Here is a 14,066-nt window from a genome sequence, read left to right as displayed (position 1 = left end):
CATATATAAATGAGATGGATACAATAGTTAAAACATGTATGAATGTAATGCAGCACAAAGCAAAAATAATACAAAGTAAAGTTTTAATGCACCATAGAACTAAATTAACCCACAAACAAGTGAGGAAGAATTTGTTAAACGGCCATTGCATTGCACTTCTTTACAGTGCAGAGGTGGATTTGTTGGTCACTTATTAGTGCGCATCATTGTGAGGCATGTGTATATTGACATGCATTTGTTTCTCCACATTTATCAACTTGTACCCTTATTCCAAAATAGATTGCAGCCTGTTCCTACTCCCCCTTTTTCATGAATCTAATCGAAAGGTGAGGTCCAAGAACGTGACCGCGTACAAATTTTGGATGGCAGAGTGGCAGTAATTTGAACCAAGGCTTTGCAATTTGTATTTTTTTTCACTGCGGTAATAGGCTTCTCTCTCACTTTTCCTGCCATAGCAATTTCCACTGCCAACAGCTGTCAAGCCCCTAAAATCAAAATTAGTGCCATGGAATTGGGCCTTAATGAAATGACCTGCTGGATTTACCTTAAGGAGCAGGGGCGGACAGTCAATACTAGCCTCGTCAAAACCCTCTCTCTGCATGCTGCGGCCCCATTAACGAAAGGAAATAGTCTCGCGTAAATGTATTAAGCACTACTTCCACCTTCTAATTATATTTTTTCCCTTCTCCCTTCATAATTCATTCACTCTTTCATTAGTTCCTAATATTGAAAAAAAGGCTTTTAACTGGCTCTTCTGTCCTCATGGGGTCACCAATTATTTGTCAGCATGTATTACAGGAATGTCAGAGGAGTTCATCTTGGATATTGGGGATAAATAGGGTCCTACCACAGCTAAGATGTGGAAGTATATCTAGTTATGTGTTAAAAGCATGTTTACAGCAGCAGGGGTGCAGGTTTTGTTTTAACATTTACATTTTCTGGGTCCAACCCCAGTAAATCTAACTTTAATTTACAATTTGGAGATTCTGGTGAATTTTTCTGCAAAAATTTGTGGTCGAAATGTGTTTAATTTCTTCAAAATAAAAGTTCTCTTCTACTTCACTGTTTTTATTTTTTGGGACAAATACACACGTTCTAAATATCAGGGTTCCCACAATAATTGAAAACTCATAGAATTAAACAATCACATTCTGCATTCCTGGAAAAATCATGGAATCAGTAAAAATCGTGAAAAGTTTTGTAAAAGTCATGGGATTTTGCTGTCTGAGTTAATTTGTTACAGTAATCGTTAGTGAATAACCTTCAGCGTAATGTAACATAATGGAAAATTTATTTTCTTTAAGCTGTCGAGATAACATAGTTCTAATATGCGTTAGTGTGTACTGTTAACCATTAACATAAGCTCTACCTGACTCAAAATTATGCCAGTCAAATTGGATTTGGCTGTTTGACATGAATATTCAACAATTCATTTTGTTTTCGATATATAGTTTTAAAGTCAGTAAGGTCAGTGTAACAGCAGCAACCATTTTGTATAGTAAACAAGTTAACAGTGCTAATGACTTTTTTTTTCTGACACTAGATATCAAACAAAAGCCAGAGACTGTGTCATGTTAACTTGCTGTGATGAGCTGTAAACTCACCACCTCTTCACCTGAGGGTCCAGTCTCTCCCTCCGTGAAAGTCAAGAGCAGTCACACTGCAGCAAAATTTGGGGACCAAAACGTCCCCAGAAGTACACTGTACACAAAAAAAGACTTGACTTGAAGCAATCTCAGTTGACTGCCCCCCTGAAATCTATGTCTATGCAAAGCAGAAATACAACATTATTTCCATAATGTAGCATTAAGGGTTACAGCATGGAATCCAGAGCTGTGCACTCCAACCCCCCCGCCCCCCTGCCGCTGCCTCTGCTTCCTATAGAAAATGGTGAATGTGTGCCAGGGCCCAGTGGAGGACACTGGGCCCTGGTTATTGACTTGTAAAGGAGCCGGTAGGTGAGGGGTCTTGACAAGACATGAGCGTCTGACTCTCTTGTAAAGCTGTATCTGATTTCTCTGCTAGTTGGCTCCCCGGAGAGAGCCGCTCTACCCTCTGTTGATCAGACTCGCTCACTCACAGCTGTATGGAAAAACACGGCGATAAAAAGAATGAAAGAGTAGTTTTGTGAAAGCAGACACTTTCGCTTGTGTATGCCATGATTCCCTGTTAGGGTGAGAGTGTGAGCGAGGGAGGAGGGTGAAGGAAGCGAAGGAATCAGCAGCTGGGTGAAAGAGCTGTATCCAAGAGCACATGTAGTATTTTAGTCAGTATGCCAGAAATAAAAGCCTCTTCAGATGAATGTTTTGGTGAGTTGGACTATAATAAGTCAATAAGGGCATTTGCATTTGTGTAGGTGTGATAAAATAAAAATAACAGAATTGTATCCGCAAAAGGGCAGACAAAGCAAGTATCAGCTAAGCCAGCTCCTCACTCCTCGCAGATCTGACTAATTTATGAGGGTAAACTGCGCTGACAGAGAGAGAGAGATGCAGGTGGAGGGGAGGAAGTTTTCATTGACTCTCCAGAGCAGGCCAAGCCAAAGCCCCACAGGGATCTCGCTCAGTTTGAACTTTATCAGGGGCTACGCTTAATCAATACGCTATCGGAAAAAGAATTAATTACTAAAGCAGAATAAAACAGCTGCATTTTAAACCAAGGATTCATCAATTCTGTAATCTCTTGGTTACAGCTCAGGTGTCAGGAGGATCATTTCAGCTCCATGTAATGAGGAACTGTGGGAGTTTACCCCAGCCCTCCGCTGTCCTCCTCCTCCTTTCTGACCCCCCCTACCTTCCAACCAACACCCTCTACCTCCTCCTAAAGACATTTTCTATCCCTTCTTTTCCTCATTTCATTTCCTACCTTCTCAGCTGTTTGTCATCTACTGACAGTCTTCTCTTTTTTTCACACTTTCCCCTCTTCCTTTGCCCCTTTCCTTAATAAACCAACTGTATTCTGCTCTCAACCCCCACCCCCCACCCCCATCCTGCTACATTCCCTTCCCACCAAATTCCTGTCTTTGCGGGGATGGGACGAAGGGGTATTAAACTTGAAATCTCTGGTGCGAACGCTGACTGGAACGGGACATTCCCGCTGCTGCAGCCATCAAGCCGGACATTCCTCCGCTCAGGCTGGGACACCGCTGGCTTTGCATAAAGAGAAGTGCATAAGGGATGGGGGAAGTTGGTACAGGGTGTAAAAAACAAGCCATAATTCTAAAATAGTTTTTAAAAAAAAGAAAATTTTGGAATACTTTATTTTTCATTTTCCAGGTAGTAGATTACATGTAAACAAGATACAAAACCACCTCTACTCCCCATAGAGGCTCCAAAAAGACAAAAACAAAATAAGGAAAAAGAAAAACAGACAGGGACATCCCATTCCAGTTTGCAAGTAATAACTATGTGTATATGTTTTTGAATACAGTATAACCATATTCACATACATCTGTCTAAATACTGTGGATACCAGTAGGTAAATAGCACATTCAACAAAAGTGAATGTTTCCCATAAATTCTATAGAAGAACTCCAGATTAAGAAGTTCTTGCAGCCTTTACATACTTTATATCAGTTTTTCTAAAGACAGAAAAGAGAAAACTTTGTTTAACCACAGTAAGGATGATGGAGCTTTTTTTGACTTCCAGTTAAAAGAGTAAGTCTGTGAGCCTCCAATGAGGCAATCACTATAGCATTTGCCTGCAGAGTTGTGACCTTGTAATTTGGGGGTGGGATATAAATATATATTTTTTGTCTATAAACTTAATGGAGTGTGACAATCAAAGGAGAGGATTGGTTGAAAGGAAATGAATGGCGTATGGTAAACTGGGACAGCAGTGGAAGTATCCCTCGTGTCACAATAACCTTGGTCGCGCTGTTGCCACGACCACTGCCATCCAGCCCTTGACCCCAGCCCAAAGCCTGTAAACGGACTGTCCTTGACTCCCCCATAATGGGGGATTTCAAGGCAGGTTGAGAAGGGGTTATGGGTGATGAATTGGGTTTTTAGTGAGCTCATTAGGAAGCCAAACAGAGTTTAGACTGGCGGAGCGGGGCAGCAGCGCAGTAATCAGTTCTGCTCGCTTTGTTCCCTGCCTCCAGGACATTTGTGTGAAAAAAAGAGAGTGAGGAGAAAAAAAAACTTCATGGCATTTGGCTGATGAGAGGGCTGCTGAGCAGAGGCTACAATCTGATGGTTGACTTGTTGATTTATAAACCTTTTAATCCATTTGCTCTACCAACCCTCCCCCCCCCAGCTCTGTGTAGAAACCCCCATCTCTGCAAAACTTTGATGCCACTGTCCATCAGGTGTGGCAAAGATGTCTGCAATAAATCCAAGTCGTCCTCTTCTCTCCATATCAAAACCGGGAGTTTGTTTGTTTGGTTTGAAATTGTAATTGAGGGTAGAGAATCACCGCTGATGCTGTTGTCATACATTGCCTCAAACAGCTTAAGCTACTCTGAATCACGAAACCGCACTCTGTTCAAACTGGCAACCAGCACAGAGCTGCTCTTTCTGGTGGTTTAGGTGGAACACTTTGATATGCAATATTTCCTAGCAGGGACTGTAAAGCCATTTCTTCACTAGCAGATGGATGCATACGATGCATTTGCGTGCTCTCCATCTCTGTTTTCTTTCGCTTTTGTCTCGTCTCTTTATTCTCTGCTTTCACTGCATTATCATTCCAAAGTGGAGCAACTTAGTCATTTTTACAAAGCAGAAAGTGTGGAAGCAGCTTGTTTTACTAATGATCATGCTTGTTTCAATTCAACATAGCCTTGCTTCCTTTTGGGAAATACCTATTCTTTAATATTTAATGCAGCATCAAACTGTAGGTATGCTTCTCTGTGGGCACCCGGCCCTGCTTTTCTGTTGTAACAATGGTAATTTATAGGGGGAGTAGAGTCAGTATGTGCAGTTTTAACCACTAAGATTAGCTCCGTAAAGGGAAGAAAGGAGGAGAAAGTCTGGGCAGAGAGAAATAAGGTTTGGACAGGTGCATTGGCAGGTTTGTACATTTGTTTATCAGGAAACAAGGGATGAACCGCCATTACCTGTGAGACCAATTAGCCCCATTCGATTTGGAATTTCAGGGGAAGAGCAGCGGCAGTGTTGGAGTGTGGAGGGAAGCGGGGTGGAGTTGTCAGGGAGGCAGAGAGTGTGAAATGTCTGGTGGAGACCCAAAGCCCTTCATTAGCCACTGATCCCTGTCTGCTGAGTGAGGAGCAGTCATGGGCATCACAGCTCCCTTTTAGTTCCCCCCAAAAAGGAGCGGGGTGCGGGGGTGGAGGGTAGCTCCCCCATCCCCTGCAATTTAGCCCTTTGCCATTCATGCAAATTGGGTCCTGACATCTGCAACAGCCTGCCTCCTTTCTTTTATACATCTTTATTCCATCTCTTTTCTTTGGCTCCCTTTTTCCTCCTCAAATAAAGCCCCCTTTAGACGGCAGAGTCTTGTCTCAGCTGCATCCATTTACTCCACATCTGTGTGAAGAGAAGCACTTTTCTGCGTCTTCATATACACATATGTACAGAACAATAAAATCAAGATCTCAGGAGGCATAAACAGCCATAGCACAACCCTAAAAGTCCTAATTTATGATGTAATAAGAAAATAGTTGTTGCAGGTAAAAGGTTAATCACACCAATAATAAGTTCAGTTTAAAGCCTTGGACCCAGTGCTAAATTTTCGGGTTTTGGCAGATGATAATCTTGTGAAAAGATCAAGAGAGTTCTAGGCAGTGACTCTGGAGAAAAGGCAGTAACCAGGCAGCGTACCCCCCCTCCTCCCTCTCTCTTCTGGACGAACTACTCTTCTTTGGCTCCAGGGGAGAAGCTGAAAGGGGAGGGTGGCTTTGCTCCAGCCCTTATTTTGGGTTAAAAGGTAAAATAGCCTAACTGGCTGTTAAAAACAAGTTTTACCTCCAACCCCTCCACCCTCACCCCTCCCCTCTCGTTCTCTCCGCTGCCTCCTCTTCAACCTCGCCCTCTATGGTAGGGATGTGCACAGTGGGGTCAACGCCGTGCCTGTGAGAGGAGAGAGGCCTTGTATCGGTGGAGAGGCGATAGTTATCTGCAGCATTCCAGGGATGACAGAGAGATATCTGCCTGATGGCAGGGTTAGGGGGCTTAGAGAAGGGGCGGAGAAGGGAGGGGAGGTACAGGAGTTGTTGAGCAACTACCCCCTCACCACCACCTCCCTCCTTCCTTCCCTCCCTGCCTTTCTTACTGCCTGACTGCCTCGCTTCCCCACACATAGAAAAAAAACCCATCTAATTAGAAGCTCTTATTCCACTTCATTTAAGGGAACACTTAATGATGTGTTTTTGGGGGGAGACAACTACACATTACTTCTCATGCAAAAGGAACCACTCAGTCGTTGCACTCAGGATGCAGATACAGCTGTGTTTGAGATGGAGGTTTGTCCTAATTTCTCTCGGGTGTCATGTCCATTGGAGGAGAGAGGAAAAACGTGGCAGTCCTCTCTCCTTCACCTTTAGCCGGTGTCCTGGTGGTAACAGGCGGGGCGGTAAAGGAGGAGGCGAGTAGTGACATCTGAGTTTGGCAGGGGAGACTTGCTGAAGGAGAGAGTTTGTTGTAATTGCTCTGACAGGTTTTAGGGCTGTTAATGACTCCGGCCTGAGCGCTACCAATTTGTCAGCATGCTTGCTGTTTACTAAGCTGTTGTTTTATGGTCCAGTGCAAGGGGCTGTTGCTTGTTTAAGCACAGATCAGGAAATAATCAGCGTAAAACACTGGCTGCAGTGGTGCAGCCACACTAAAACAGTTCCGTTTAGAGCCCTCATCTACTGTATGGATCTGAATGAGCGCAGTAAACCATATGGCGTGTGGTCACACAAGGACAGACTGATGGGTACTGCTAGAAATTGGACACTCAAGTGTGTGTTTTATCATTAAAGGGATTATGTTCTACTCGTTAGCGCTCGTCTATGTCGTATGTAAGCATATTGCTAGCATGCGGTTATAGCCTGCAGACCTGTAATCCCCAGTCGGCGCAGAGCAACAAGAGGGCCGGCCATTCCGCTAGTGTGAATAGAGCCTCTACGTGTTTGTGTGACTGTGTGTGCGTCAAGAGCATGTGGTCCCAGAGCCGGCAAAGACCCCTTCGTAAATCCAGAGTAAATAAAAGGGGTAACCAGACGGACAAAAGAGGAGCCCCCACTGCTTCTCTCATTCGCTGCCATTTGGGGGGGACTGAATGTGCTAAACGCCGCTTATGTTGGCTGAAAAGTTGAGGAGAAAAAGAGGGAAAAGGGAGGCTCTAAATCCCCCTCTTCTTTTCTCTTCATTCTCCGCGGCCAAGCCTGCAGGGCTAGAGGTGGTGTAATAGGAGGGTGTTGGAGAGAGGGGGGTCACTATGGCGTGCTAAGGTAGAGGAGGCCAAAGGAGCCTCCTGCTACAACAAACCCTCTTAGCTTCTGTTCCCCGTCTTCTCCTCTTTTCTTCTGCTCGTGAGTTTCCCCTCTTCTCCTCATTTGGGTGGGTGAACATGCCTGACTAGTTTGGGCTGACAGGGGGTGTGGGGGGTCTGTTGTAATTAGTCACTTTAACCACAGCTTCCATAAGCCACTGCCTCTACACTCTTGCTTCATTACCCTGAAACAAACGCAGGGGCCTCCCAGCGCAAAATCACCGCACAGCCTTTAGAATAATACACACACAACATCTAAAGCTTGTCTGGAGGCTTTTCAGAAGGTGTATTAATAGTACAGGGACCAATAAGTGTGGAGTGTTATTTGATAACTAACCATGGCTGGGTTTGAATGTTTTCCAACTATTGACAAGCCATTATTCATTCATGCACGGATATATCGGAATGGTAGAGGAGCGAGGGCGCACTGATAGAGCCGCAATACTCGCAGCTATATCCATAATGCTAGACCTCAGTGGCTCCCTGAGGGCCAGGGTGCCTCCTAGACATGATGCATGATCTCTAGCGTCATTAGGACTCCCCTGAATTTCCCCCTTAACTCTCAGCGCACACTGTAGGACACTTTGTGCCGGAGCAGTTCTTTGTGCGCCGAATCCTGAAGCGACCCTGAATGTGCCGACATTAGATAAGCAGAGTTGCAGTGTGTTTACAGTCCTTTCCCAACCCGTTAATGAGCTCAGCCCTGAGACCAATTTACTCACAGGGAGATATATCTGAATGCATTTTTAATAACCACCCACTGGTGATGAGAGAGGGGGAATGTATGTGAGCGTAATGTGCTCTTGGACTTGGCGCTTGTTTGTTTGCTGGTGTTTTCATTCACTCTCTCGCCCTCATTGCGTCTGGTCATTGTCTTCCATCTCGCCTGATTACACCTTCTCGCTTTCTGTGCGCATGGAAATAGGCACAAACTTTCTTTGCGAGCACTTCAGGTCAAGATATTGATAGAGAGTGGGTGAGGGAGAGAGGAGGGAAGACAGACAGAGAGTGGGAGAGAGGAGGGAGGGGGGGGGCTGTCTTTTTTGCCGTCTCCAAGGGCGCTGCTTTTCCAAAAGTGCCTGGGGCTACACTCCAGCACCTCGGCTCCCCTAGGCCTTTCGGCTGCCTCCTAATAGCCAACCCCCATCTGTGTCACATGGCCAGATGATGGGACGCTTCCCCCTGCTCTGCCCTGCACTTTTTTTTCTTTCCCTTTCCTCATTTTTTTCAGAGTGCACATCCACACAGGTTAGAATGGCAGAGTTGCCAAGGAACAGTCAGAAGCCATTAGCGTTTGGGACAATTTGCCCTGCAGCGTTCCTTCTCTCGCTCATAAGAAAGGAGTGGGGGTGGATGCAAAGCACCAGCTCTCCTTTAGATGTAATGAGATTGTGCAAGTTGGGTCTTCTTTATTCTTTTTCTACTCCTTCTTTTCTTCCTCCTGCTTTGTCGTGTTCCTCCTCTTTGTTTCTTTTCACCTTCTGTCCACACTTGATTTTGCTATATTCTCAAATTAGGAATGCACATATTTCTGCACTGTTAATACTGAGCACAAAATGTGAACACCTCATGACAGTATCCGTGCACATGTGAGAGAAAGACAGAGAGAGGAGCTGAAAGCCTTGGAGTCTGGTTTCACCCTCGCGGGCTAGGGCAGGAGGCAGCGAGCATGCTGGGTAATGAAGTGACAGGTCAGTCTGTAAATACGCACGGGTCGCCCTGGCCCTGGCCAGGGGGGAGGCTATCGCATTGCAGTGAAAATGGAAACGTCAATAAAATTAATCTGCCAGCCTTTTGGCCACTGTGTGGTTCCATTGGATGAGCCTGACTGCTCACAGCAGGAGAGGGGATTTGGAGGACTAGCTCGAAAATCAACACAAAACCTAGCGGCACACAAACAAACAGCCAAACTGTGTATCAACATTATTCAGTGGAGCTCAAAAGCGGAGAAACAAGGAGAGGGTGGTTAAAATTCACAGCTCACTAGTTGTTGTTATTGAAGTTTGGAAAGCAAACTGGGGGAGTTCGACTTGACTTCCGTCTGGGTTGCATTTCTCAGGAAGCCCCCTCACAGTCAGGGTAGGGCTATGGCCAGACTAAAGTTTATTGTTTTAGGCTTTCCTGAACAAGGATTCGTACTTAGCCTGGGATTTACGGCATTTGCCACTAATGAATGCCCATTCTACAATTACAACACCCCTATGTCCCCATTCCCATATGTCCTTCAGAGGGGTTGTTGCTTCTTTAACTTCACACAGGGAGCGCAAAGTCGGCACTTCTCTGTTTTCCTCTTTCGTGTGGCTCTGTGCTAATGATGTGGAAGGAAAACACTGTGCACAGAAAAGAGAGACAGAGAGAGAGAGAGAGGGAGAAGAAGAAAGAGAGGGGAAAAACAAGGGGGGAGGAAAAAGAAAGTGGGGAAAGTAGTCAGAAGTGAGGGCCCCTGCTGTCCTTGTATTCTTCATTTATTTTGCATTTGATTACGCCACCAGTCGGATCCTTTTTCTTTCCCCCTTTTTAATGTTATTAGTTCAAATATTTATGCGAGATTAAGGCGTGTATAGGTGGCTGTGATTGATGCCTCCCCAAAAACAGGAGGACATGCGAGTCTGAATTTTGAGAACGTCAGGGTCCTTCTCTGCCTTAGTGGAGGAGTTTTTCAGATACATAATTTAGATGCCCTCAAGGAAGGCTTTCAAGGCATTTGTGCCCGGGGGCAAGAAAAAATAACTATGACTGTTAAAAGTAAATCATTTTTGCTAATGCACAATTAATGCTGGGGGAAGAGGAACAAGAAAAGGCACGGGACAAAGATGGAAACTTCGATTTAAAGGAGAAATCGTGCCTGGGTTATGTGCATGTTTTTTCCTCTTGAAATCAAACGCTGACGGACATTAATGCAGGCGAAGCCGCCGCTGGCCTGTCATGCTAATCTGGTGGCGGAATGGGGAGGGGAGGGGGTGGGTTGCTGCGAGGGAAGCAAGTGGGAGAGGAGAGAGTAGGGGCTTGGGGAGGAGGTGGAGGTGGGGGGGGCAGACGAGTCCATTATGTGCATCGAAGTGCAACAATGAACCACCCCAAATCACATCCCCACTTTCATGCGTCTCAACTGGATGCCGTGAATGATCAACTCCTCTGAGTTTTGTTTGTGTGTCTGTGCACGCAACATGAATGCATGAATCTACTGTACATGTCTGCATAACTCCATCCTGTCCCCTTTGGCTCTCTTCAAAAGATGAAAAAAAATGCTCTACATTATGTCAAGCATGCAAATTTAATTGAATTAATGACATGAGTCCGAGCCTCTACTGTATTTGAAGGCTCCTTGTCCTTTTTTTTTTGTCATCTCGCTCCATTTTTTTTCTTTCCTCCTCCTCCTACTGTAGAACTGGAATGAGAAACCTAGTGTTTCAGCGTCCAACCATAACATTAGAGTCATTAACCCCTATTCCCCTCTCCCGTGCTCTGGGGTATAGAACAACTCAGCTAGGCCTCTGTGTAAACCCCTCACTCGCTGTACGGGCCTTGGTCTAAGGCCATGTAAATCCCCCCACCTCCATATCTTCACTACACAAGACTAGCTTTGCTGCGGCGATTCTCTAGGCCTCAGCGCAGTGCTTTTGGATTCTTTCATATCTGTGGTATTTGTCCATTTATCCATTTTTCATGAGCCTTAAACTTAGCTTTGACAGCCTGTGCTTTCTGTTTCAGCTCTGAGAATTTTTTTGGATTTTTGTATTGTGTTCTGAGTCAGTGGGATGTTATTTAACCCGGGTTTGGTTTCCGTCTAGGAGATGGCTTAGACAACAGCGTTGCATCGCCTGGCACAGGAGATGACGATGATCCAGACAAGGATAAGAAGAGGCAGAAAAAGCGGGGCATTTTCCCCAAGGTGGCCACTAATATCATGAGGGCGTGGCTGTTCCAGCATCTCACGGTAAGCAGGCCTTTTTTTTTTAGATACACATGTATGAGAACATGGAAGAAACACACACACACATACACGCAGCTGTCACATAGTCGTTACTGAGGAAGCCAGGCAGTGAGTGACAGCAGCGCTGTGATGCTCACCTGTCAGCCACCTGTCAGACGGACACAGTGACCAGGTCAATCTAATCAGTTTGGACTGTTTACTCTGCTCAGCACACTCTGAGCAAGAGGGGAGACGGCCCAGCAATCCATGACATTCACTCCAATATGAGATGCGCTGTTTGTTTGGCCTGAGGAGTGTTTTTTTTTTCTGAGGTAGATTAAGAGAAGGAGTGGTAGTTAGCGGAGAGTGATTGTGAGTGTAAAAGTGTTATATCGGCTGATTTTTTAAAAACTCTGATCACTTGAACTTAAACATAATTTTGTTATTTTCACTGTAAGTCCTGTGTAGGTGTAGAGATGGTTATGGGTACAAATTTGACAGCTGTATCACATCTTTAAAATTGCATTTTTAATCTATTCACCTTTTGATCCATTTCACATTTTATAATCCAGTTGACTTGGTGACATTCTCGCTTATGTTTGAGGTTGAGATGCTAATATATTTTTCCTCCATAGCTGAGAGGAAATTGTTTGTTTGCCAAACAGTTCAATCAGACAGCTCTGACATTGACTCATCCACTTCGCTAAACACAGTGATGCTGCACGGCTGGGATTAAATATTCAAATGCCACAGTGATTCAAACATACTTGGTAAAATGATGAAACACTCTTTAGCGTAGCTGTTTTCTGTACATGTCAGTCTTCTTTTTTGGTCTGTCTGTGTGTGTTTGTGTCATGTATAAAGGGAGTGGACCACATGTCCCACCACCCTCGCTAATGTCAGGACATTATCAGAACATCAGGCTGTATTGATTTTGCAACACAGGTCAGATTTCAGGAGGAGGTGGCAGGACACATAAGCTGCTCTCAGAGCACGTGGCTCCCTGTCCCAGAGATGGAGGGACAATGGGGGGGTAAAAGAGAGAAAGTAGAAGAGACTTATGGATCATCCACACATTTAAGAGGGTCAGGTGGCCCCTGTGCACCCTGTACCCCTTCCCTCTCCTCACCAGTGCCAACCCCCTGCCCTGTACCCTGATTACCTAACCAAAAGCCCAAGTAATGTGTGGCCAGCAAATACGGCCTAATTGAAAGGGCTGTAAATCCATTACATATTGGTCAGGGATAATCAGGAGTGCTTTAATCACTTTTATCTATTCAGGAGCAGTGAAGCTGCAACAGCAAAGCCCTGAGCCTCGCAGGCCTTAGCGGCTCCACCACGCCAGTCTGCATGCTTATTATTCTCATCATTATCAAAATGACTTCACAGCTGTTCACAGCTCCATCGCTCTCTGACTGGAGACCTCTCACCAAATCATGCAGACCAGGTTTCATTCAGAGGCTGATTCAAAGGAGGTGGATGAACTTTTTTAAAATTATTATTATTATTATTTAAGAGAATTTTTTTCCTCTCCTGAGCCTGGACTAGGATGTCATGTTTGTGTTTGAAGGGGAGGGACAGCAAAGGTTTTATTGAAGTAGAACTGACTCTTTTCGTATATTTAGAGAATAATATGCATGTATGTGTGCGTTCATATATGCATGCAAAAAAAACCCATGACCTGTATGTTTTGTAGCTTCGATCTTTGCCATGGTAATAGACGTCCAAATCAGGATTTGAATGCACAACCCAAAAATCCCACATAGCCTATAAATTCGGACCTAGTAATACAACATTAATTATTATGCATCAACATTGGTTATTATTAGTTATTCAAGATAAGAACATTTACACTCAGAGATAGTTTTGTGACTCGAACTTGCTTATATCTAACGTCAGTCACCAGCAGCCCAGCACAGAAACTGGGACAGTTTGACCACACTTAATATGCTTAAAGATACGCCAGCAAGATGTGAAAAACCTCAAGCATCTGGAATAGTTTCAGAATTAACAAAGATGATCTCTAAAAACTCTCAAAGGAAACTTGCATATGCCAAATTCACAACAAGCTTGCAGGATTTCACACATTCATTTATTTGTGGCGGCCTGCCATGTGATTAAAACACCTGCTGCCACAAATAGATTTTCTATTTTTGGAGCTGGACTGTTTATTAGGAGCACTATCTGAGCATAAATACAGTTTTGATAATTATTGCATCACACTCTGCAGGGTGTACTCTGGGCACAGGTAAAACAGCTGAACGTCAGACACATTAAAAGTGAAACCTAACCATTTATTCTGCTGTGTCTAAAAGATTGCATCCACTCGCAGCTGCTGCTCCTCTCATCCATTGATCTGATCAGATCATCTCTAAATGGATTATTCACTCTGCGAGTCACAGACTGCTGCTTGTTAAGCATTTTTATTCTAACTATTATAGTTAATGTTAACCTACATGCTAACAAAGTGGCTGATTGTCACTTTGTTTTAGTTGCATCAACTGAAAACTGATGTTTCCAAAACGTCTGTAATTAATTTTGGCTATTTCTCACTGAAGCTTCCATGCCCAAAAACTGGTATTCAAAACAACGTGAACAACCCTTATGTGACTGCAGACTAAAAATTTCCTCATGATTTGGCATCTTTCCTGGTGAAAGCCTCACACAACCTCTGTGCTCCCCTCCGCAAAAGATGCAGAGAGAAAGAGACAGAATGACG

General features: G+C 44.4%; 1 protein-coding gene across 4 annotated transcripts in view; it reads left to right on the top strand.

Moving 5' to 3' along the window:
* Positions 1–14,066, top strand: part of meis2a (Meis homeobox 2a) — an 89,598-nt gene that overhangs the window by 24,825 nt on the left and 50,707 nt on the right. For 3 of the 4 annotated variants that reach the window (XM_042500278.2, XM_042500280.2, XM_042500279.2), the window contains exon 9: positions 11,226–11,371. In XM_042500278.2, coding sequence (XP_042356212.1) covers positions 11,226–11,371 — 146 coding nt within the window. The remainder of the gene's footprint in view (positions 1–11,225; positions 11,372–14,066) is intronic. The other variant, XM_088087067.1, reaches the window with a different exon arrangement.

The sequence above is a fragment of the Plectropomus leopardus genome, chromosome 14 (assembly GCF_026936395.1).
Source record: "Plectropomus leopardus strain MGB_pleo_1.0 chromosome 14, ASM2693639v1, whole genome shotgun sequence".
NCBI lineage: Eukaryota > Metazoa > Chordata > Actinopteri > Perciformes > Serranidae > Plectropomus > Plectropomus leopardus.
Note: the sequence above shows the minus strand (reverse complement) of the source record. Positions and strands in the feature narration are given on the sequence as shown.